This window comes from Oncorhynchus tshawytscha, linkage group LG16 (genome assembly GCF_018296145.1).
Source record: "Oncorhynchus tshawytscha isolate Ot180627B linkage group LG16, Otsh_v2.0, whole genome shotgun sequence".
NCBI classification, from domain to species: domain Eukaryota; kingdom Metazoa; phylum Chordata; class Actinopteri; order Salmoniformes; family Salmonidae; genus Oncorhynchus; species Oncorhynchus tshawytscha.
The window spans coordinates 45,798,808-45,825,520 of record NC_056444.1 but is presented as its reverse complement, the minus strand read 5'-3'; the positions used below and the strand labels follow the sequence as shown (position 1 = coordinate 45,825,520).

Sequence of the window (26,713 nt, the reverse complement as noted above, 5' to 3'; positions counted from 1 at the left end):
TAGTACACCACTGAAAAGTCTCTGAATAAATCATAAAGGTTGTTTTAATGCCCAGAAGCTAAGCATTTGCATACCTTTTAAACTGGGGGGAGCTAGCGTACACACACACCGGTACACACACAAATATCTAAACACACACACACCACACACACGAGGTATGAGGGCAGCCCAACCGTTAGTGTTTTGACATCTTGTTGGACCCCTGCCCTCTGTGTTTGTCTGCTAATTGCATGTGTTTATTTATGGACATCCTGAGAGAGTTTTTCCCCTCCTACACTCCATTCCTCCCTCTCTCTCTTTCTGTGACTCACGCCTCACTGACTGTCTGTGAGGGACATAGACTGACAGACAGACAGATAGACAAACATGGCCATTCTAATCCACTGCTCTCAACGGCCTTATTTTCCCTAATAAGCCCTCTCAAAACTGAAATGTGCAACAGACAAGACAGTGGGGGGAGAGAGTAAAACGAGAGAGAGATAGAGTCTTTATCAGAGCAAGGCAGGGTTTAGTTGGTTGAGCCCTATTATAAAGAGAGACTTCTTAGACAAAACAAAAACCATATGGGCAAGTCCTACTGTCCTTTCCGAGAAAGTGTAATTTCAGCTGAAGCCCAGAGTGTGTGTGTGTGTTTACTCTTGCATGCAGGTTTACGCACATGCTTGCGTGCCTGTGTCCCCCTACACGTGTGATTGGGATGGACAGACAGACAAAAGATGAGCAGATAACAGATGAACAGATATCAGATTGGTTTACTCTTTGATTCATTTACTGTTACACCCTGTCCCCTGACCAAGAGTGGCCTGTCATCCTGCTCGTCCCTCTGCTCTCAGCCAGATCATCGAGGCATAGTTAAGTTGGTACTTATACCAAACTGGACACTGTTTCAAAACATTGATAATAATGTGGTCCAAAGTAGTAGCCTTAAAATATAATGCAGTTGTACTTACGGTGACAGGCAGTTCTCCTTCACTGGAGCCCAGCGAGCCATTGATGCTGCAGTGGAACAGCTGGTCGTTATGGAAGCTGATGTCACAGGGATAGGAGCCAATCATTACTGAGTATTCCTCCGGCGCCAGTTCCAGATTGCTCGGTCCTTTCTGTGCCAGACCCAAACAAAAACAGACGTCTGTCAGTCAGAGCTCTAGGGACACCATGGTCTGTCTTGGATAGGCACAGCTGACACACAAGCACAGGCACACACATAAACACAGACACACACATAAACACACCCACTGAGTAGTCCAGAACCAAACTCATTCAGTCTCACAACATTCCTCATACACAGGGCGAGAGTTCATCTTAAAGAATCACACAGTAGACATGGAGAGAACACTTTCTCCAAACTGACTAACCCACTGACTGTCATGAAGAACACTGTCCATCTAAACCCCAGCCACTCCTTCATCAATGCACTGTAGGAGCACTGGTCCCCTCCATGCGCACTCACACGCGGACATGCACCCACCCACCCACCAGTGGAGACTGCTGTGTGAGGAGAGGTTGTATGTTTATCCCCAGTGTGTTTCCTCTCTGTGATTACACCCTCAGGACCATGTACTGTCCTGTCCCCTCTGCAGGATGCCACCCCCTGGGTCTCTGTCAACAAACACTTCCTCAAACACACACACACACACACACACACACACACACACACACACACACACACACACACACACACACACACACACACACACACACACACACACACACACACACACACACACACACACACACACACACGCACACACGCACACTCAGACAAAACACATACATGAAACAATGAATTCCAAGGACCAAAACAGGATGAAAGCAAACAAAACCCACCCACATTCCAACAGATGTCCTTAATATAGGATCTAACCAAACAACAATCCCCATCAAACAAACACGTTCTACTCCATCCAACATTATCTGAACCTGGATAAGCCCACAAACATCTAGCCTGGTCCACCCAAAGTGGAATCCACCTTCGTAATGAAAACAAGAAGCAACATTGAGTACCCCCTTGCCCCTACATCACCCAAGTAGACAGGGCTGAGGCAGAAATTCCTGTAAGGGCCCCAGCTTTACACACACATACGCACAGAAGAGAGAAAGAGAGCGAGAGGGGCAGAAAGAGACTTCCCTGTGTCTCATCCTGTCTGTACCAGCACCAGTGGAGATACAGCAGTTTTTAATGACTGTTAGCATTAAGACCCTCACTCCTCTCTCATATATGAGGTAGTCGTTTATGGGGCAGTAGCTTAGGTCAGCTAGAATACAGACAGGACCTTACACAAAGATGTCTGACTGAGTTATCTGCTAAGAGGTGGTGGTACTGTAATCCCATTCTTTCTGAACAGCCCAGCCACAAATTAACACACCCTAGGTTTCAGAACTACACAGTCTTTTATCTTTTTAAAGTATGAATACAAAGACAGTAAGCCATGATTGCTATTTTCAGAATGAAGTCAGATTGACAGGACTGGACAGTTCCTAGAACAAGTGCACGACTCTCCCTGGTCAATGGGCCTTTCAGTTCTCATCCTGCTCCATCCTCTCCCATTTGGTGGACTAAACTGTCACTTACAAAACTCCCCACCCCCACCCTTTCCCATTAGTGCGCTGGGCTGTCACATACGTTGATGATGAGTGTGAGTGGCTCCCCAGGGTGGTGCTTGATCAGCTTCTCCTTGTTGGCGGTGAAGAATTGAGGGTCCTCCACGTACTCCAACAGGAAGTGACCTCCGTGAGGATCCTCCTCTTCCTCCTGGCCTGGGCCGTAAAAGACCGGGCTATCTCCAGTGTAGAGGACTCCATTCAGGAAGAACTCTACCGTGGCCTGCTGAGATTGGCTAGAGGTGGGGGAGGAGCATGTAATCATGGAGGGAGGCTGCACCTTACAGGCCTAGAGAGGGACCAGGAGGATCAGAGAAAAAACCTTCATCACCTCGAAGTGTACACACTGTGCAGGAGTCCATTCTTCAAGTTTTTCATCTAAGATGTTAGCTACTTCAGGAGTTTATCTAGTCACACTCGAGATGTTCCTTGTTGTTGCTTACCGCCTGTCCGATGTCTAGCACCTCCATAGTGACGCTCTGAACCAGGTCAAAACCCTGCCCCGTCACTGTGATGGTCCGACCGCCACTGGAACACAACCACACACAGTTAAAAACATAGAACACAGAGACACACCCAAACAACCACTCTGGCCAGAGACGGAGAGCACAAACTCACATGCACATAACCACAGGATCAGAGACAGTCCAAACCAACACACTACACACAGTCAGAGTCGGCACACAAGCCAATCCGACCCACCATGCCCTCCCTCATAAGTCTGTCTCACACATGGGGTGTCATTTCAAACCAACACACACACACACACAGTCAGAGTCGGCACACAAGCCAATCCGACCCACCATGCTCTCCCTCATAGGTCTGTCTCACACATGGGGTGTCATTTCAAACCAACACACACACACCCATGTACGCACGCATGCACATGCAAACCCTGTGGAGAAGCTACAGAGCATAGATCAGGAAGACATTAACTCAGTATGTCATCTCTGTGGCTGGGTGGGATACCAGGCAAACCCTCCAAGAGAGTGACTGTGGTAGAACGGAACTACAAGAGCATTAGAATGACTGAAATCATATTTTCTATATGCTGTCATACTCTGTTGTCAACAGAACACTGGATAAATAGAATCTATGGAATGCTAGATTGATCAATGGAACAATGCAGGACACTGACTGTTCAGTTTTCTACTGTATGTATGAGATACTGCATAATCAATGGGACAGTGTGTTTGATAAATGTATCGCCAAACCACTGCCGGGCACATACACAGTGCGTCGTAATGTCTTTGTACCTGAGGTAGCTCTGTCTGGGTTTGATGTAGCTGATGCTGGGGTTCTTCTCATAAATGTACTGGGTGAGGAGCTCAGAGCGCTGACAGGGTATGTATTCAAACTCCACACACACCGACACCGCCTCAGTGTGTGTGTGCAGGGCCGCAGGCATGGTGCACTCAATGGTGTCTTCAGTTAGCCTGAAACACACACACATGCACAAGGACGAAGACACACAGGGACGCACAAGGACAGAAAAATACCACACAATCAGCATGATAAAACGACACACTAAGAGCTTCCATAACAAATATATCCAAGAACAAAAACAGCCTCTGAAAATACAACAAATGCATCAGCTGAAAAAATAACAATACCTCACACATGATATAATTAAACAACTCAACTGTCTCCTTTATAACACTCAGCATCACAAAGCCATCAGATTCTGCACAGCAACATATGCAAGTTCAACAGTGATGACAGTGTACTGAATCCCACAGCAAGACTCACGTGAGGATGGTGCATTCCTGGGTACCATTGACCTTGACTCTGATCTGGGAGCCAGTGTCCAGGTGCTCCCCCTTGATGGTAACCCTGGTTCCCCCAGAACGAGAGCCCTTTCTAGGCTCCATGGATAGCAGCTTGGGGACCTGGGGAGGGAGATGGGACATATGTGTGGGTATTCATGTGCCATAAGGCCATGTTTTTACGCTGTCATGTGCTGTCCACACATCCGAGGCAGCAGTCTGCTGGTGTTGCATCATTGTGGCACTGTAATTGAATGATTCAAATAATATTCTATACAGTAGATGTCTACAGTATATGTACCATATGCTTGGTTTCCTCAGCTAAATAAGTTGCTGAGTATAACATATTTTAAGTTTGACAACTTGTGGACACTGCAGCCCTGGGAAACTAAAGTTGAGTAGCCCACCCCTGCAGTTCAGTATTGTTCTGCACTGAGGCCTTACGGCTTTGCGTTCATCTCAGCCACATATGACAGATCCCTGGGGCTAGGATATATTTTGCTATCCAGCTATATAGCAGTACAGCCATACACACACACAGGACAGGTCCCTGGGGCTAAGACGAATATCCCTATACAGCTATATAGTTCTACAGCATCAGCATTCTGGAGACTTCCGAAGCCTCTCTCCCCTCTATGAACCTTGCCTCCAGGGAGGACCTCTCATTCTCACTGACATGATCCACTTCTTGTGTGTGTGTGTGTGTGTGTGAATGGGGCAGGGGTGTCTATTGTGTGTGCGTAAGGAAAAGGCAGATGTTTCCGGCCCTATATTTGGGGAAGGAGGTCCAAAGGAAGCACACATCCGGTCTCCGTTTGGATTTGAACAACTTTCCATTTTCCTCAGAAATCACCTTCTCCCCTCTCTACCTTTCTTTCCGGCACACCCTGGGGCAGCATCCCAGAAAGTGGCAAGGACCCCTAAAAGTGTTTGTTGCTTTGTATTTCAATACTTTCAAACTTTATAAAAGTGTCTGAAATTATGCAGAACCCTTCGACTTTATCCACACTTTGTTAGGTTACATACTCATTCTCGCTGCACAGCTATTTTCAGGTCTCTCCAGAGATGTTCCATCGGGTTCAACTCCAGGCTCTGGCTGGGCCACTCAAGGACATTGAGACTTGTCCCGAAGCCACTCCTGTGTTGTCTTGGCTGTGTGCTTAGGGTCGAAGGTGAACCTTCGCCTCAGTCTGAGGTCCTGGGCGGTCTGGAGCAGGTTTTCATCAAGGATCTCTCTGTACTTTGCTTCGTTCATCTTTGCTTCGGTCCTGACTAGTCTCCTAGTCCCTGCTGCTGAAAAACATCCCCACAGCATGATGCTGCCACCACCATGCTTCACCGTAGGGATGGTGGCAGATTCCCTCCAGATATGACGCTTGGAATTCAGGCCAAAGAGTTCAACATTGGTTTCATCAGAGCAGAGAATCTAGTTTCTCATGGTCGGAGAATCTTTAGGTGCCTTTTGGCAAACTCCAAGCAGGCTCTCATGTGCCTTTTACTGAGGGGTGGCTTCCGTTCTGCCACTCAACCATAAAGGCCTAATTGGTGGAGTGCTGCAGAGATGGTTGTCTATCTGGAAGGTTCTCCCATCTCCACAGAGGAACTCTAGAGCTCTGTCAGAGTGACCATCGGGTTCTTGGTCACCTCCCTGACAAAGGCCTTCTCCCCCAATGTCTCTGTTTGGCTGGGCAGCCAGCTCTAGGAAGAGTCTTGGTGGTTCCAAACTTCTTCCATTTAAGAATGAGGGCACTGTGTTCTTGGGGACCTTCAATGCTGATGAAATGTTTTGGTACCTTTACTCAGATCTGTGCCTTGACACAATCCTGTCTTGGAGGCTACAGACAATTCCTTTGACCTTAAGGCTTGGTTTTTGCTCTGACATGCACTGTCAACTGTGGGACCTTATATAGACAGGCGTGAGCTTTTCCAAATCATGTCCAATCAATTGAATTTGCCACAGGTGGACTCCAATCAAGTTGTAGAAACCGCTTAAGGATGATCAATGAAAACAGGATGAACCTGAGCTCAATTTCGAGTATCATAGCAAAGGGTCTGAATACTTATGTAAATAAGGTATTTCTCTTTTTACTTTTAATACATTTACTGAAATTTTTAAAACCCTGTTTTCACTTTGTCATTATGAGGTAATGTGTGTAGATTGCAGAGGGTAATTTAAAAAAATCAATTTTATAATAAGGCTGTAAAGTAACACAATGTGGAAAAATGTAAGATGCCTGAATACTTTCCGAAGGCACTGTATTCTAAACAAAAATATAAACGCAACATTAAACAATTTCAAAGATTTTACTGAGTTACAGTTCATATAAGGAAATCAGTCAATTGAAATAAATAAATTAGGCTCTAATCTATTGATTTCACATGACTAGGCAGGGGTGCAGCCATGGGTGGGCCTTGGAGGGCATAGGTCCACCACCTGGCAGCAGAGGCCCACCCACTGGGAAGCCAATCAGAATGAGTTTTCCCCCACAAAAGCAGAATATCTCCTCAGCATAATAAGCCCGGATGTGGAGGTCCTTGGCTGGCATGGTTACACGTGGTGTCAGCAGTTGTGAGGCCAGTTGGACGTACTGCCAAATTCTCTAAAACGACGTTGGAGACAGCTTATGAAATTAACATTCAGTCATCTGGCAACAGCTCTGGTGGACATTCCTGCAGTCAGCATGCCAAATGCACGCTCTTTCAAAACTTGAGACATCTGTGGCATTGTGTTTGCGTGACAAAACAGCACATTTGAAATTGCTATTTTATTGTCCCCAGCACAAGGTGCACCTGTGTAATGATCATGCTGTTTAAATCAGCTTCTTGATATGCCACACCTGTCAGGTGGATGGATTATCATGGCAAAGGAGAAATACTCACTAACAGGGACACATTATGCACAACATTTGAGAGAAACACGTTTTTGTGTGAATGGAACATTTCTAGGATTTCTTATTTCAGCTCATGAAACATGGGTCCAAAAGAAAGAAACAGAGGGCTTAGATGGGAATTTCCACAGGCTGTGTAGTCTTAATCCAAAGGGAGACAGTGTTGGTCAGGGTCAATTAGCAGAAGAAGCAGCCAGCCTCGGCTGGTCATGAATTCAAAGAGGGGGACATTTCAACAAGCAGCATATTTGTTTTTGCTGGCACCGAGTTCTGGATGACAATAGTGCTTAGTTGCTGTTCTAATGAACGTTTGAAGATTCCCACACACTTGCATTCCTGAATATCAAGACGCATCTGTTAACATTCAACTGACACATTGGGAACACTTTTCCCAGTATGAACAAGGACTGGGGAGTGGGGAGAGGGAGAGAGAGAGAGAGAGAGGAGGTATGAGAAAGAATGGAGAGATTGTGGATTTAACCAGCAAGAGAAAGACTATAGCAAAGAAATACTGTAAATGAATAGGAAGAAGAAAATGGAAAGGCAAGTCAGGGAGAAGGAGAGGAAAAATGAGGAAGGAAGACAGAGAGGAAGGAGAGAGAGAGACAATGAGAGAGAAAGATAAGAGAGACAGAGAGAGGAAGGAGAGAGAGAGAGGGGAAGGAGGGCAGGAGAGAGAGAGGGAGGATAGAACACACTCACCAAGTATGAGAAGGCCTCTTTGGACACCGCCATTGCTTTTTGGTTCACAGTAATTCTGACAAAATTCTTTGTGGGATCAACGGCCTGCCCAGTAACACACACCAGCCTGTAGATAGAACGCAAAACTGTAAGGTCAGCAGACACCCTTAATTTGAACCAACACTGACCAAAATCATCGCTACAGGAACAGCACAGTATTTTGGCAATTGCCTTTTAGGATGTTTTTGTGTCAACTGTGGATTACATCTTTTTTTAGATTTTTCATGAGTTTCACAACTTTTAGAAATAAGCTAAACACAGACATTATGATAGAGATCCTTAGAGGTTCCGTAATAATATCTATGGTAAGTACTATACAGTGTTGGCTAAACCCAGAGGAAGGGGACTTCAAAGCCCCCCCGGCCAGATGCTGCGAAACACAGAGGGGCTTAACGAGCTGACTAGATGTTTGTTTTATAACCTCATGGCTCTAATTAAGCCTCATATTGTCACACAGTACTGGGACCAGAGGGACGCAGTAGGATTATCCATACAGTGATGGAGTAACAGAAAACATTCTGCAAGGCCAGATCCCAGATCTGTATGTGCTTTGGCCCTGCTGTATTTCAGTCAGAGGAACTGGCTAAAACATATATGGTACAGATCATGGACCAGGCTATGATACAATGACTCCCCACAGAAATAAACACAGGGGAAACCATGACGCCACACCCCAACCCTGTGTGGCTCGAAGCCCATCCCGTCACCCTCCTCTTGTTCAGCACGTGCGGGCAGTTTATTTAGTCAGGTGGTTGGTTCTATAACATCTATAAATACCTGGCAACTCAATCAGGGGTCTAGTCGCTGACTGACAGGAGGCTTGATCGTCTGAGGGTCACATGAGATAGGTACCCCAGAGACAGGGCAAGACCAGAAACAGGGCTGGGCTGAAGGATGGGTCTGATGGGGATCAAGGAGCTTATAGAGCTGGATCAAGTCCCAGTAGTTGTTTGTTGTTTTGAAACAAGTAACTGATTGCAGCCATATTCTCAGCTTTCGGGACAGATTTCCACATTAGAGAGTTTAAATCTCAATGCAATGGGATCCCCTCTAGGGAAAATTATTCATAATTTTGGTAAGTTAATGTGAAACCTAGCTCAGTAAAACTATGTCACCATGCTGTAGACACCTTGGGGAATACGTAGAAAGTGTAATCTCGTTGATGGCACATTCACAGCTCAATAGGGACTCATTGGAACGCAGCGCTTTCAAAACCTGTGGCACTTCCGGATTGGATTTTTCTCAGGCTTTCGCCTGCAACATCAGTTCTGTTATACTCACAGACAATATCTTTACAGTTTTGGAAACGTTAGAGTGTTTTCTATCCAAAGCTGTCAATTAAATGCATATTCTAGCATCTTGTCTTGACAAAATATCCCGTTTAAAATGGGAACGTTTTTTTTCCCAAAAATGAAAATACTGCCCCTAGAGTCGCAACAGGTTTTAACTATAAATGGCCAACTGATTGAAAGTGTAGTATAGAATACTACAGTACTTACTATAGAATTCTGTAGTAAACTGTAGTATATTGTAGAAAACTATACTAAACAATGTAGTATCCCTCGATCATGTGTAGTACTCAGCATAGAATTTTGTGGTATATTGTAGAATACTATAGTAAACCTTACAGTATTATCCACATAAGAAAACACTGAACCATGCCCGTTCCCCTCCCTAATATCCCAATTTGTGCCACCCATACGTGAGAAACCTACATGTCAAGTAGGGTTCATATATTTTGTTCCCTACAGGTTATAGAAAAGAGCAGAAGCTCTGAACTCTACATTCAGAATCCAGTCCTAGTTTTGGAAAATATGTTATTTTAGTATTTCTCCAGTAAGTTTCCTCAAGATGAAAGCCCTCCACTTCCATGTCAAAAATAATAAAACCAAATAATTTTAGTAAATAATTAAGCGGAGCCAGTTCAGAAAGGAAACCCGAGTGCCCCGCCTCAGGCTGACGCATCAGCTGAGATGGCATCAATTACAGACTAGTATCATTCACGCCTACCTTATTTGGCGTCCTATTTAAGCTGACCAGGTCTGCTCAATAATCCTGCTGCCGCTTGCTGTTACTGCCACTATGCACTGGCTTCTTGCTCCCACCACCCCAGCCTCCACCTGTTAGGTTCTGTGTAGACGCTTTGCTTGGGCAGTGACCTACCCTGAAGGAGTAGAGCCTATATCGCCAAGACTTGCATTATTCATTGTTAAATAAATGGATTAACATACAGTATATCAAAAAAGTGAGTACACCCCTCACATTTTTGTAAATATTTGAGTATATCTTTTCATGTGACAACACTGAAGAAATTACACTTTGCTACAATGTAAAGTAGTGAGTGTACAGCTTGTATAACAGTGTAAATTTGCTGTCCCCTCAAAATAACTCAACACACAGCCATTAATGTCTAAACCGCTGGCAACAAAAGTAGGTACACCGATAAGTCAAAATGTCCAAATTGGGCCCAATTAGCCACTTTCCCTCCCTGGTGTCATGTGACTCGTTAGTGTTACAAAGTCTCAGGTATGAATGGGGAGCAGGTGTGTTAAATTTGGTGTCATCTCTCTCACACTCCCTCATACTGACTTGGTCACTGAAAGTTCAACATGGCATCTCATGGCAAAGAACTCTCTGAGGATCTGAAAAAATAATTGTTGCTCTACATAAAGATGGCCTGGGCTATAAGAAGATTGCCAAGACCCTGAAACTGAGCTGCAGCCCGGTGGCCAAGACCATACAGCGGTTTAACTGGACAGGTTCCACTCAGAACAGACCTCGCCATGGTCGACCAAAGAAGTTGAGTGCACGTGCTCAGCGTAATATCCAGAGGTTGTCTTTGGGAAATAGACGTATGAGTGCTGCCAGCATTGCTTCAGAGGTTGAAGGGATGTGGGGTCAGCCTGTCAGTGCTCAGACCATACGCCGTACACTGCATCAAATTGGTCTGCATGGCTGTCGTCCCAGAAGGAAGCCTCTTCTAAAGATGATGCACAAGAAAGCCCGCAAACAGTTTGCTGAAGACAAGCAGACTAAGGACATGGATTACTGGAACCATGTCCTGTGGTGTGATGAGACCAAGATAAACTTATTTGGTTCAGATGGTGTCAAGTGTGTGTGGGGGCAACCAGGTGAGGAGTACAAAGACAAGTGTGTCTTGCCTACAGTCAAGCATGGTGGTGGGAGTGTCATGGTCTGGGGCTGCATGAGTGCTGCCGGCACTGGGGAGCTGCAGTTCATTGAGAGAACCATCAATGCCAACATGTACTGTGATATACTGAAGCAGAGCATGATCCCCTCCCTTCAGAGACTGGGCTGCAGGGCAGTATTCCAACATGATAACGACCCCAAACACACCTCCAAGACGACCACTGCCTTGCTAAAGAAGCTGAGGATAAAGGTGATGGACTGGCCAAGCATGTCTCCAGACCTAAACCCTATTTCGCATCTGTGGGGCATCCTCTAACGGAAGGTAGAGGAGTGCAAGGTCTCTAACATCCACCAGCTCAGTGATGTTGTCATGGAGGAGTGGAAGAGGACTCCAGTGGCAACCTGTGAAGCTCTGGTGAACTCTATGCCAAAGAGGGTAAAGGCTGTGCTGGAAAATGATGGTGGCCACACAAAATATTGATACTTTGGGCCCAATTTGGACATTTTCACTTAGGGGTGTACTCCCTTTTGTTGCCAGCGGTTTAGACATTAATGGCTGTGTGTTGAGTTATTTTGAGGGGGCAGCAAATTTACACTGTTATACAAGCTGTACACTCACTACTTTACATTGTAGCAAAATGTCATTTCTTCAGTGTTGTCACATGAAAAGATATACTCAAATTTACAAAAATGTGAGGGGTGTACTCACTTTTGTGATATACTGTATTTCCACATGGCGTTTTCTTTCTGAACTACAGTAATGTCCCCAAAAACAGTAAGTAAATAATACAGCATACCATTCTATAGTCCGCAAAAACACTACAGTAAATACTACAGTATACCATTCTTTAGTCCGCAAAAACACTACAGTAAATACTATAGTATACCGTACCATACTCAACAAAAACACTACAGTAAATAACACAGTATACTGCAGTCTCCAAAAACACTACAGTTTTTACTATAGTATATACATCTTTTTTTTTTACTACAGAACCTCGCTTTACATTCCTCCACCGCCCAGAGAGGACATATTTTGCGATCTAGCGCGTGATGTTTTGGCTACTATGAGCAATGTCTCTGGACATTTACCCAGAGAAGAGGACCAGGATAATCAGCAATGGAGCCTGAGGAAGATGGTATTTGTGCGTGTGCGCACGCTTGGTGCATGCGTGTATGTGTTGAGGTAGAGAGGGGAGCCAATCAGGACACTCAAGGATATGAAAGAGTTGGCTGCTTGAACTTCTACTCTTTCCTCAACAGATGTGTCCAGAGTGGGTACTGAATTAGTACCCCTACTTAGCCTACATGATGAATTACCTTGAAACTATTGACACGTTCTGACTTCATCTCTCTCTCTCTCCAGAGCAGTACACTTCCCTCTGGCACTCAGATGTGATCTCTGACCTCTCAGCACACGAACAGACACCTGTCTCAACCATGGTCGTGGTGAGGTCACGCAGGTGTGTGTGTGTGCATCTATTCAGTGTGTGCGCCTGCTGTAAGACAAACTGACATGTTTTGGTTTGTCAGCACCACTACCTCAGAAGAGGAAATATTTTGCTGTCATAACAACCAGCTCAGGGAACCAATGAGGGACGAGCAAGCAGGGTGAGGTCATCCCTGATGTGAAATCTAATTCGCGGGATCTGGAGTGACCTGGAATGTGTGTGTGTGTGTGTGTGTGTGTGTGTGTTTGGGAGTGTGTAGTGACAGGTTAGAACTGTGGGTCAACCCAACACTGGTCTGCATTCTACTACTGCGTGATTGGCTCCAGTGGAGCGGGATGAGATAAACATTTCCATCCAAGGAACATTCTGGAAGTCGGTATGGAGGTTTTGCTGTGGTCCTATAGTTACAGTGTTTCCATGGAATACTATGTGCAGGTGTCAACCCAGAGTTCTGCTGTCTCCTTGGTGATAGTGTTGTGGGCCTTGAAGTGTCTCCTTCATTTTAACGGAATGGTTTAAAATGAGAAGTGCTCTTCTATATTATGCTTTTATAAATTACCCCAACAGCATCATTACAAAAATTCTGACACCTGTGCAAGAAGACACTGAACGAATTAATGCATCAACTAATTAAATAAATGAATCAATCAATCAATCATAAGACATTTACTTACTCCACAGAGACAGTGTATTGGTCAGGAATGATTGTACATGGGAACATCCCAATGGAGACCTCCACTACCTCAGCCCTGCGCCCCATGTTCCTACCCTGCACCGTGAGCAGGGTACCTCCCTCCAACGGCCCACTCTGGGGGGAGATCTAGGGGGGAGAGAGGAGGAAAAGAGAGGGGTAAGTGCTCGCTTATATCCCAGCTAGCATATTTGGTTCCTTGGAAGCTGTGGTAACGTATATATTTGGTTTGACATTGGTTGTGGAAACAAACCCATATGTTCCCTGACCGGTAAAACTGAATGTTTTTGCTAGCAGCTACCCATAGATTCCCATAACACTACCTCTAACGTCCATCATACTGGACACAGAGACAATTCAAATGGTATCCACAAGTTTATTTGACTCTTGGGAATCAGATAAAGGGCCTCCTTGCCAAAGTGTCCATTTTAAAATGTTCAATAAGAACACTTTTTGGCACTTATTTCTCAATGCCAGAAACACATACAGTGGGGAGAACAAGTATTTGATACACTGCCGATTTTGCAGGTTTTCCTGCTTACAAAGCAGGTCTGTAATTTTTATCATAGGTACACTTCAACTGTGAGAGACGGAATCTAAAACAAAAATCCAGAAAATCACATTGTATGATTTTTAAGTAATTAATTTGCATTTGACCCAAGTTAAACAATTTAAAGGCAATGCTACCAAATACAAACACTAAGTGTACGCAAACGTCTGACCCACTGGGAATGTGATGAAAGAAATAAAAGCTGAAATAAATCATTCTCTCTACTATTATTCTGACATTTCACACTCTTAAAATAAAGTGGTGATCCTAACTGACTTAAGACAGGGAATTTTTACTAGGATTAAATGTTAGGAATTGTAAAAAAAACGGATTTTAAATGTATTTGGCTAACATGGAACCCAAACCGGCTGCAAATGTAAATGTATTTTACACCAAACACGATCGCAACACGCAGGTTAAAATATCAAAACAAACTCTGAACCAATGACATTTATTTGGGGACAGGTCAAAAAGTATTAAACATTTATAACCAATGAGGAGATGGGAGAGGCAGGACTTGCAGTGCGATCTGCGTCAGAAATAGGAATGACTTCTATTTTACATGCTGACCAGACCAGACACTTGCAAAATACATTTAGAAATCCATGTTATTCAATTATTGCGCCAACGAGCGTCTGCGATGCCAAGGGCTAAAATAGAAGTCGTACCTATTTGGGACGCAGATCGTGCTGCAAGTCCTACCTCTCCCATCTCCTCATTGGTTTATAGAAGCAGGTACCCACGTTATACCCACGTGGGTGATTGAAAGAAGAAATGTTTTGTCAGTCGTCGTGGTAATAATATGAAAGTTTAGATGCCAATCACCATATAAGTTAAAAAAGGAAAAAGCTTGGAAGGAGGAGAGATGACTAGAAACGATTCAGTTGACCGTTTTATGTGCGGATTAATTGTCAGAGTAGAGGACCTTGTGCATTTCAGGTAAAATAACAACTCAATGTTTATATCCCAGGACAAATTAGCTAGCAACAGCAAGCTAGCTAAATAGGACAAATTAGCTAGCATATGCAGGCTAGCTAGCTAAATTGCCATACATGTTTAATGCTTTTTGACCTGTCCCCAAATTAATGTAATTGGTTCAGAGTTTGTTTTGATATTTTAACTTTCGACTTCAACTGTAAATTGTACAACTGTAAACTAACAAATAATTATTCAAGTTAGAACCCATGTATATTAATATATAGCACCAACTACATAAATATCTGATAGGGTCCATTGTCTGCTACCTGGACTAATCAGAGGTGGTCGGTGACTTTTAAGATGAGGGAGGATGATAGAAATAAGGCCATGCTCATGCATTTTTTTATTTCATCATATTGGATGACTGTTATTCATATTCCATTCACCCAGCTCAATGAAACATCGATAGGTTTAGGCTACTACATGACACTCACATTTTCCCTATAACCATCATGAGGTTGCTACATCCTATCCTATGAATGAAAGTTTATAAAGAAGGTGCACAGGTCGAGTGAATTTTGAGTAATCAAGGTGACAGACAGTGACACATTCAATACCGTCTTGCACATACTTGCCTGCATCTAGCTGATCTAGGGTGTAATCATTAGTCCAACAGCTGCAAATGAGAGTTTCTATTGGACAAATTCTGGTATGTTTATCCCCATTTCATTACGTTTGCTTATGTTTAAGAAACATTTTTCATCAGAATCAGCAGAATGAATACACCCCTGAGCACACGCAAACACAGTTCACTTTCATAGCAACCACATTAAAACAGCATGTATTTATTTGCTCATTGTGTATATATAAGTCCTTGTCACGACTTCCACCCGAAGTCGGTTCCTTTTCTTGTTCGGGCGACGTTCGGCGGTTGACGTCGTCGGTCTTCTAGCCATCGCCGATCCACCTTTCGTTTTCCCACACACCTAGTTTACATTCCCTCATTATTTAACCCTCTGTTCCCCCCATGTCTGTGTGTGAAATTGTTTGTTGTAAAGTGTTCACTCTGACTGGTTCGCGACAGGCTATTTTGTATCCATATTTTGATGTTCTGGGTGCCGTTGGTTTTGCATATTAAACTGCTCCGGTTATTACCCAGTTCTGCTCTCCTGCGCCTGACTTCCCTGCAGCCAGTCACGCACCTCTTACATTCCTTCTCCTAACTATCTACGCGCTCTCCTCCTCTCACCTATTCCCTTCGCTTGTGGACTTCAGTGCACAATTTTGGTATTTGGTATTTTATTAGGATCCCCATTAGCTGTTGCGAAAGCAGCAGCTACTCTTCCTGAACAATTAATACAATCGTAACCGGACAATTTACATTGACCACCCCACCCCAATCCCTTTTTTTCACTGCTGCTACTCGCTGTTTATTATCTATGCATAGTCACTTCATCCCCACCTATAAGTACAAATGACATCAACTCACCTGTACCGGGCGGCAAGGAAAGGTTATAAGATCGAATCCCCAGAAGCAAGGATATGCATATAATTAGTAGATTTGGATAACTGTTAAAGTAATGTCTGAGTATAACAGAACTGATATGGCAGGCGAAAACCTGAGGAAAATCCAACCAGGAAGTATTATTATTTTGAAAGGCTGTTTTTCCATTGAAAGTCTATCCACCATACAAAGACTTAGGACACAGTTCTCGATCTCTATGGCTTCTTGTACATGTGGCCAGTTTTTAGACATTGTTTCAGGGTTTTACTCTGAAAAAATGAGGGAGATACAGCACTTTCAATGAGAGGCCAGTGGAAATTTCCAGCCATGTGTGATCGGGAACGCGCCTTTCTTGTTTCTCCTTTTCTATTGACGAAGCCTTTGTCTGTTTGAAATATTATTTATTATTTATGACAAAAACAACCTGAGGATTGATTTTAAACATCGTTTGACATGTTTCTACTAACTTTTATTGTACTTTTTTGACTTTTCGTCTTGATATTGAGAGCACGCATTGTGGCTTTGGATTTCTGAACTAAACACAGCAACAAAACTGAGGTTTTTGGACATAAAGAGGGACATTATCGAACAAAACAAACATTTAATGTCTAACATGAAGACCTGGGAGTGCCACCAGATGAAGATCATCAAAGGTAAGTGATTTAATTTTAACGCTATTTCTGACTTTTGTGACACCTCTCCTTGGTTGGAAAATGGCTGTATGGTTTTTGTGGCTAGGCGCTGACCTAACATAATCGCGTCGTGTGCTCTCGCCGTAAAGCCTTTTTTAAATCTGACACAGCGGTTGCATTAAGGAGAGGTTTATCTTTAAATGTATGTCAAACACTTGTATCTTTCATCAATGTTTATGATGAGTATTCCTGTAATTTGATGTGGCTCTCTGCATTTTCACTGGATATTTGTTTGAGACAATGATTACTGTACATAACGCGCCAATTACAAATGAGGTTTTTGGACATAAAGATTAGCTTTATCGAACAAAACACACATTTATTGTGTAACATGAAGTCCTGTGAGTACCATCTGATGAAGATCATCAAAGGTTAGTGATTAAATTAATCGCAATTTCTGACTTTTGTGAGCCCTCTCCTTGGCTGGAAAATGTCTGTATGGTTTTCTGTGACTAAGTGCTGACCCAACATAAGCGCATGGTGTGCTTTCTCCGTGAAGCCTTTTTGAAATCGGACACTGTGGTTGGATTTACAAGAAGTTTATCTTTAAAATGGTGTATAATACTTGTATGTTTGAGGAATTTTAATTATGGGATTTCTGTTTGTAATTTGGCGCCCTGCAATTTCACTGGCTGTTGCCGAGGTGGGACGCTAGTGGGACACTTGTACCAGAGAGGTTAAATAAAAATAAATAAATATGCTCGCACACTCAGAAATCAGTTTAGCAGTTACACCAGCAGACCTCGGTGGCAATAAATGAATACAACCAAAAGCTTACCTTGACTTGGAAGAGTTCCAGTGATGGATGGCCATAGCCAGCTAGCTAACATAGCATCACTCTCTGTTTGAGACGGGCGTTTGGAGTAGGCTAAACTAGCTAGCTGTATTCACAAGTGAAAGTGAAAAAAATATAACCAAATTCCCCCAACCCTCTCAATCTCCCACTCTCAATTCTCCTCATTGCTTAATCTTCAAACTTTTCCAACTATTGTCTTTCTCTCTCTTTGAGTCCACTAGTCAGCACATTGTATGCAATGCAGTGCTGGCTAGCTGTAGCTTATGCTTTCAGTACTAGATTAATTCTATGATCCTTTGATTGGGTGGACAACATGTCAGCTCATGCTGCAAGAGCTCTGATAGGTTGGAGGACGTCCTCCAGAAGTTGTCATAATTACTGTGTAAGTCTATGGAAGGTGTTGAGAACCATGAGCTTCCTAGGTTTTGTATTGAAGTCAATGTACCCAGAGGAGGACAGAAGCTAGCTGTCCTCCAGATACACCATGGTGCTACCCTACAGAGTGCTGCTGAGGCTACTGTAGAGCTTCATTGCAAAACAGTGTGGCAACCAGTTGGAGAACATTCCTAGAACATTACCAACATTATTATAACTAAGTTTTAACTTTTAGGAAACGTTCTGTTAAAGTAATGAAAATACCAAGAAAATAACATTTTTTTTGTCAAGTTCCACAAAACTATCCTGCACCATTCCCAGGAATAATCATAGGACAACTACACTCTCACCAAGCTCTAAGAAGCATATGGTTCTCAGAACATTATGTGCTCGTTGGGATTGCTCTTCAGCTCAAGATTCAGATATAATTGAGACAGACAGTCCCTCCACTCAGCTTGGGGTCAGGTTTCATATCGAGGGCTCGTCAGTCTGTACCTCTCTGAGCTACAGCCCTGTATCTGTGCTAGTTGAGTGGAACCTTAATAGTTCTTCCAGGACTCAAGTGAGACAGAGAGGGCTATATAGAGTCAGTTTGTGAGAGAGCAATAAGGAGGAAAGACAGAGAGGTAGATGGAAAGGAGTGGGGCAGATATTGAGCTAAGAGAGTTAGAGTGAATATGGTGGAGAGGTGATAGGGTAGTGTATGAAGGTGAGAGAGACAGCAATCTACTCCCAATCCTCCAGTAGCCTATTTTCCCTACATACCTCTGTCCCATTTACTCCTGTGACGCTCAGAAGCATGCTCTCTTTCACAGATAATTTCAACCTTGGCCTTTCTTCTCCCAGTGCTCCTCTCAGGAGCCATGGAGAGGACGGCAAGAGTATTTACCATTTCCACTTTATTTACCACTTCTAAGGGAAAACAACCACAGAGATTGCTTTTGCCTGGGAGCCAGAGATGGCTTACTACCATCAACTCATAGTGTAGCATAGCTAGCTTAGCGTGTTCTAGAGTGGAAACGATGATGGATGACGTTGCTCCTAGAGGCTGATCTGAGGTCAGCTTTGTTTTTTTCCCCCCGTTCATGTTTAGGGAATTGGGGGTGGGAAAGTTGGTCCTAGATCTGTGTTTAAGGGAACGTCTATCCAGCAGGTCCAGAGGTTCCTGTCACCTTGGCATCATGCTTTATAGAGTGACCCTTTGCCTTGGTGTCCCAAGGTCGCTGTGACCACGCCGTGTTTTATGTCTGGCTCCAGCTTGCTGCAGCTCTATCCCCCATTTGGTCTGGGTGAGAGGGGAGGTGGAGGGTCTACCTTAAGAAAAGAATTCACGTGGACATGTGATTGACAGCTGAGACACACAAACACTGTGCTTCCGAGGTAAAGTGAGAAAGGAGGACAGTGTGTAAGTTACACATACTTACAGTATATTACCATATAAAAGCAAACAGTTATAAATCCACCAAGAACCTAAATCTGTATAAGACCAAGACTGTGATGTACAGTAAGTGTTTGGTTATACAAAGCTTTTGGCATTCAAGTAGTTTATCCCAAAATGAGTTACAGTTTTAAGCTTTTAGATTAAATAGTGACAAACATGCAAGCACACACACACACACACACACACACACAAGCTCAACTTGGTAAGTACAGCAATTATCACTATGTATCTCTGAGCATCTCACTCTCTGGTGTTAGTATGTCTGGGGTTAGTGATAGCGTTAGCTGCCATGTTGCTCATTTGCACCTCTCACTCCTCTGTGAATGAGTCTCAAGCTGAGCGGAGGACAGTACAAAATCAAATCAAATCAAACCAAATGTATTTGTCACATACACATGGTTAGCAGATGTTAATGCGAGTGTAGCGAAATGCTTGTGCTTCTAGTTCCGACAATGCAGTAATAACCAACAAGTAATCTAACAATTCCAAAACTACCACCTTATACACACAAGTGTAAGGGGATAAAGAATATGTACAAAAAGATATATGAATGAGTGATGGTACAGAGCGGCATAGGCAACATAGAGTAGATGGTATCGAGTACAGTATATACATATGAGATGAGAATGTAAACAAAGTGGCATAGTTAAAGTGGCTAGTGATATATTTTACATCATTTCCCATCCATTCCCATTATTAAAGTGGCTGGAGTTGAGTCAGTGTGTTGGCAGCAGCCACTCAATGTTAGTGGTGGCTGTTTAACAGTCTGATGGCCTTGAGATAGAAGCTGTTTTTCAGTCTCTCGGTCCCAGCTTTGATGCACCTGTACTGACCTCGCCTTCTGGATGATAGCGGGGTGAACAGGCAGTGGCTCGGGTCCTTGATGATCTTTATGGCCTTCCTGTAACATTGGGTGGTGTAGGTGTCCTGGAGGGCAGGTAGTTTGCCCCCGGTGATGCGTTGTGCAGACCTCACTACCCTCTGGAGAGCCTTACGGTTGAGGGCGGAGCAGTTACCGTACCAGGCGGTGATACAGCCCGCCAGGATGCTCTCGATTGTGCATCTGTAGAAGTTTGTGAGTGCTTTTGGTGACAAGCCAAATTTCTTCAGCCTCCTGAGGTTGAAGAGGCGCTGCTGCGCCTTCTTCACGATGCTGTCTGTGTGAGTGGACCAATTCAGTTTGTCTGTGATGTGTATGCCGAGGAACTTAAAACTTGCTACCCTCTCCACTACTGTTCCATCGATGTGGATAGGGGGTGTTCCCTCTGCTGTTTCCTGAAGTCCACAATCATCTCCTTAGTTTTGTTGACGTTGAGTGTGAGGTTATTTTCCTGACACCACACTCCGAGGGCCCTCACCTCCTCCCTGTAGGCCGTCTCGTCGTTGTTGGTAATCAAGCCTACCACTGTTGTGTCGTCCGCAAACTTGATGATTGAGTTGGAGGCGTGCGTGGCCACGCAGTCGTGGGTGAACAGGGAGTACAGGAGAGGACTCAGAACGCACCTTTGTGGGGCCCCAGTGTTGAGGATCAGCGGGGAGGAGATGTTGTTGCCTACCCTCACCACCTGGGGGCGGCCCGTCAGGAAGTCCAGTACCCAGTTGCACAGGGCGGGGTCAAGACCCAGGGTCTCGAGCTTGATGACGAGCTTGGAGGGTACTATGGTGTTGAATGCCGAGCTGTAGTCGATGAACAGCATTCTCACATAGGTATTCCTCTTGTCCAGATGGGTTAGGGCAGTGTGCAGTGTGGTTGAGATTGCATCGTCTGTGGACCTATTTGGGCGGTAAGCAAATTGGAGTGGGTCTAGGGTGTCAGGTAGGGTGGAGGTGATATGGTCCTTGACTAGTCTCTCAAAGCACTTCATGATGACGGATGTGAGTGCTACGGGGCGGTAGTCGTTTAGCTCAGTTACCTTAGCTTTCTTGGGAACAGGAACAATGGTGGCCCTCTTGAAGCATGTGGGAACAGCAGACTGGTATAGGGATTGATTGAATATGTCCGTAAACACACCGGCCAGCTGGTCTGCGCATGGTCTGAGGGCGCGGCTGGGGATGCCGTCTGGGCCTGCAGCCTTGCGAGGGTTAACACGTTTAAATGTCTTACTCACCTCGGCTGCAGTGAAGGAGAGACCGCATGTTTTCATTGCAGGCCGTGTCAGTGGCACTGTATTGTCCTCAAAGCGGGCAAAAAAGTTATTTAGTCTGCCTGGGAGCAAGACATCCTGGTCCGTGACTGGGCTGGATTTCTTCCTGTAGTCCGTGATTGACTGTAGACCCTGCCACATGCCTCTTGTGTCTGAGCCGTTGAATTGAGAGTCTACTTTGTCTCTGTACTGATGCTTAGCTTGTTTAATAGCCTTGCGGAGGGAATAGCTGCACTGTTTGTATTCAGTCATGTTACCAGACACCTTGCCCTGATTAAAAGCAGTGGTTCGCGCTTTCAGTTTCACACGAATAGTCAGTCAGTTCGTCAAATTTCTTCCCTGCTAGAGCTGCCCGGTGTGTTGTTATTGTAAAGTGTAAACATCCAGGAGCAACAACGGCTCAGCCACGAAGTGGTAGGCAACTCAAGCTCACAGAACGGGGCCGCCGAGTGCTGAAGTGAGCAAAAATCAGTACCGCGTTCCAAACTACCTCTGGAAGCAACTTCAGCATAATAACTGTTCGTCGGGAGATTCAGGAAATGGGTTTCCATGGCCTAGCAGCTGCACACAAGCCTCAGATCACCATGTGCAATGCCAAGCGTCAGCCGGAGTGGTGTAAAGCTCTGACGGACGAATCTGGTTTTGACACATTTGGGATTAATTGGAGCACAGAGTATGAGCAAGGCCTAATTGCCCAACATCGGTACCTGACCTCACTAATTATTTTTATTATTTTTAATTTTAGAACACATTGAAGAACCTCCAGAAGCTAACCAGCTAATTTGCTACAAGCTATTTAGTCATTGTTAGCCACTGCTAGCGGCTTTTACCTTCTGCACAGCCAGCCCTGTTTTTAGCCTGGATAATACTCGCCAGTCTACCAGTATCGAACTGTCTCTCCACAACAACGCCGGATTCCTGCCGTAATCCCTGGACCACTACTTCTGATCTTCACAGCTAGCTTGCACCCAGTACCGAAGCTATCCCTGAGGCCCACCTCCCGGTCTACTCAGCTGTTCACCAGAACCCCACTCATACACGGCTAGAGCCCAATACTCCACCGGGTCCTTGTTGTAAACTCTGAACCTTGGCTAACGCCACTGCCACGAAGCTAGCACCAGTTAGCCATGAGCCAGGCACATCTCCCTGCCAACCCTGAGCAGACCCCTCCTACCACCCCCGGGCTACTAACTTTAAACGCTGTGTCGCTAGCTTAGTGGCGGCTTCCCTGTCCCATCTACTGCTGCCCCCTGGACACTGTGATCACTTGGCTACATAGCTGATGCCTGCTGGACTGTTCATTAATCACGGTACTCACCATCTGTGAATTGATCGCCCCCCCCATCTAGCTTCAGAGTTTGTTCTGTTAGGTGACCTAAACTGGGATATGCTTAACACCCTGGCAGTCCTACAATCTAAGCTAGATGTCCGCAATCTCACACAAATCATCAAGGAACCCACCAGGTACAACCCTAAATCCGTAAACATGGGCACCCTAATAGATACTATCCTGACCAACTTGCCCTCCAAATACACCTCTGCTGTCTTCAATCAGGATCTCAGCGATCACTGCCTCATTGCCTGTATCCGCTACCGTCAAACGACCACCCCTCATCACTGTCAAATGCTCCATAAAACACTTCTGCGAGCAGGCCTTTCTAATCGACCTGGCCCGGGTATCCTGGAAGGATATTGACCTCATCCCGACAGTTGAGGATGCCTGGTCATTTTTTTAAAGTAACTTCCTCACCATCTTAGACAAGCATGCTCCGTTCAAAAAATGCAGAACTAAGAACAGATATAGCCCTTGGTTCACTCCAGACCTGACTGCCCTCGACCAGCACAAAAACATCCTGTTGTGGACTGCAATAGCATCGAATAGTCCCCGCGATATGCAACTGTTCAGGGAAGTCAAGAACCAATACACGTCTGGAAAGCAAAGGCCAGCTTTTTCAAGCAGAAATTTGCATCCTGTAGCTCTAACTCCAAAAAAGTTCTGGGACACTGTAAAGTCCATGGAGAACAAGAGCACCTCCTCCCAGCTGCCCACTGCACTGAGGCTAGGTAACATGGTCACCACCGATAAATCCGTGATAATCGAAACTTCAACAAGCATTTCTCAACGGCTGGCCATGTCTTCCTCCTGGCTACAACAACCTCGGCCAACAGCTCCGCCCACCCCGCAGCTACTCGCCCAAGCCTCTCCAGGTTCTCCATGACCCAAATCCAGATGGCAGATGTTCTGAAAGAGCTGCAAAACCTGGACCCATACAAATCAGCTGGGCTTGACAATCTGGACCCTCTACTTCTGAAACTGTCCGCCGCCATTGTCGCAACCCCTATTACCAGCCTGTTCAACATCTCCTTCGTATCATCTGAGATCCCCAAGATTTGGAAAGCTGCCGCAGTCATCCCCCTCTTCAAAGGGGGAGACACTCTGGACCGAAACTGTTACAGACCTATATCCATCCTGCCCTACCTATCTAAGGTCTTCGAAAGCCAAGTCAACAAACAGATCACTGGCCATCTCGAATCCCACCGTACCTTCTCCGCTGTGCAATCCGGTTTCCGAGCCGGTCACGGGTGCACCTCAGCCACGCTCAAGGTACTAAACGATATCATAACCGCCATCGATAAAAGACAGTACTGTGCAGCCGTCTTCATCGACCTGGCCAAGGCTTTCGCCTCTGTCAATCACCATATTCTTATCGGCAGACTCAGTAGCCTCGGTTTTTCTAATGACTGCCTTGCCTGGTTCACCAACTACTTTGCAGACAGAGTTCAGTGTGTCAAATCGGAGGGCATGTTGTCCGGTCCTCTGGCAGTCTCTATGGGGGTACCACAGGGTTCAATTCTCGGGCCGACTCTTTTCTCTGTATATATCAATGATGTCGCTCTTGCTGCTGGTGACTCTCTGATCCACCTCTACGCAGACGACACCATTCTGTATACTTCTGGCCTTTCCTTGGACACTGTGCTATCTAACCTCCAAACGAGCTTCAATGCCATACAACACTCCTTCCGTGGCCTCCAACTGCTCTTAAACGCTAGTACAACCAAATGCATGCTTTTCAACCGTTCGCTGCCTGCACCCGCACGCCCGACTAGCATCACCACCCTGGATGGTTCCGACCTAGAATATTTGGACATCTATAAGTTCCTAGGTTTCTGGCTAAACTGCAAATTCTCCTTCCAGACTCATATCAAACATCTCCAATCGAAAATCAAATCTAGAGTCTGCTTTCTATTCCGCAACAAAGCCTCCTTCACTCACGCCGCCAAACTTACCCTAGTAAAACTGACTATCCCAACGATCCTCGACTTTGGCGATGTCATCTACAAAATAGCTTCCAATACTCTACTCAGCAAACTGGATGCAGTTTATCACAGTGCCATCCGTTTTGTTACTAAAGCACGTTATACCACCCACCACTGCGACCTGTATGCTCTAGTCGGCTGGTCCTCGCTACATATTCGCCGCCAGACCCACTGGCTCCAGGTCATCTACAAGTCCATGCTAGGTAAAGCTCCGCCTTATCTCAGTTCACTGGTCACGATGGCAACACCCGTAGCACGCGCTCTAGCAGGTGTATCTCAATGATCATCCCTAAAGCCAAAACCTCATTTGGCCACCTTTCCTTCCAGTTCTCTGCTGCCTGCGACTGGAACGAATTGCAAAAATCTCTGAAGTTGGAGACTTATCTCCCTCACCAACTTTAAACATATGCTATCTGAGCAGCTAACCGATCGCTGCAGCTGTACATAGTCCATCGGTATATAATAGCCCACTCAATTTACCTACCTCATCCCCATACTGTTTTTATTTATTTACTTTTCTGCTCTTTTGCACACCAGTATCTCTACCTGCACATGTTCATCTGATCATTTATCACTCCAGTGTTAATCTGCTAAATTGAAATTATTCACTCCTATGGCCCATTTATTGCCTACCTCCTCATGCCTTTTGCACACAATGTATATAGATTCTTTTTTTCTACTGTTATTGACTTGTTTATTGTTTACTCCATGTGTAACTCTGTGTTGTTGTCTGTTCACACTGCTATGCTTTGTCTTGGCCAGGTCGCAGTTGCAAATGAGAACTTGTTCTCAACTAGCCTACCTGGTTAAATAAAGGTGAAATAAAAAATAAATATATAAAAATGCTCTTGTACTGTATGTGCTAGCTGGGTTTCCTGTACCATTCCCAGAACGTTGTGGGAAAGTTGTATGCAAAACGAATAATAGGACAACCACGTTCTCACCAAGCTCTAAGAAACATATGGTTCTCAGAATGTTATGTGCTAGCTGGCATGTACTTAATATTATTTGTCATTTGATAAGACTTCTACTCAAAGAATATGCTACAATTACTGATTTCCCAACCATTTGAAAGCTGACTAAGAAAAAATGTGGCCTAGTAAGGAAAACCTTAGAGCAACAGCCCATACAACCTTTATACACAGTCACTGTAGCATACGGGGTAACAGTAAACCACGGGTGATACTGTGGGAGACAAGATACTCCCCCGTAAAGCTGAGAACTCTGACTGACTGTTACTCTAACTCCTGGTGATTCTATGTCTGGGAAAACATGGCTGCCAAGGCATTGCATCACACTCCCACAACCACAGCCCTAGTTTCCTGCCTTACAATCACTTCTCCTGAGGCAGCTATTCCAGTGTGTGTGTGTGTGTGTGTGTGTGTGTGTGTGTGTTTATGAGCATGTGTGTTTGTGTCTTTGAGCTGCCCTCGCATTGAGGATTTCAACACATCTAACCCCAGTCATCTCAGTGGGATACACAAACAGATGGACACTCAACAGTCCATGAGTCATGACACAATGGCTGATACAGAGAGTCAGCACTGAGTGTGCTGACAGTGGTAACAGCTACTAGTCTGTGAGTTGTGCCTCTAAATCCTTGATGGCGTTTGAATAAAGGTATATCCATGTGTGTAAGATATTATAGATTGTTTGAGTGTGTGTGTGTGTCAGTCAGACTCCTTTG

At 44.8% G+C, this 26,713-nt stretch overlaps 1 protein-coding gene across 2 annotated transcripts in view; it reads right to left on the bottom strand.

Moving 5' to 3' along the window:
- The window catches only part of LOC112215166 (plexin-D1), a 99,901-nt gene that overhangs the window by 22,090 nt on the left and 51,098 nt on the right, over window positions 1-26,713 (bottom strand). For both annotated transcript variants that reach the window (XM_042299211.1, XM_042299212.1), the window contains 7 exons: window positions 13,272-13,417; window positions 7,958-8,063; window positions 4,351-4,490; window positions 3,858-4,037; window positions 3,045-3,129; window positions 2,624-2,890; window positions 951-1,100 (listed from right to left, as the gene is read on the bottom strand). In XM_042299211.1, the coding sequence (XP_042155145.1) occupies window positions 951-1,100; window positions 2,624-2,890; window positions 3,045-3,129; window positions 3,858-4,037; window positions 4,351-4,490; window positions 7,958-8,063; window positions 13,272-13,417 (1,074 nt within the window). The remainder of the gene's footprint in view (window positions 1-950; window positions 1,101-2,623; window positions 2,891-3,044; window positions 3,130-3,857; window positions 4,038-4,350; window positions 4,491-7,957; window positions 8,064-13,271; window positions 13,418-26,713) is intronic.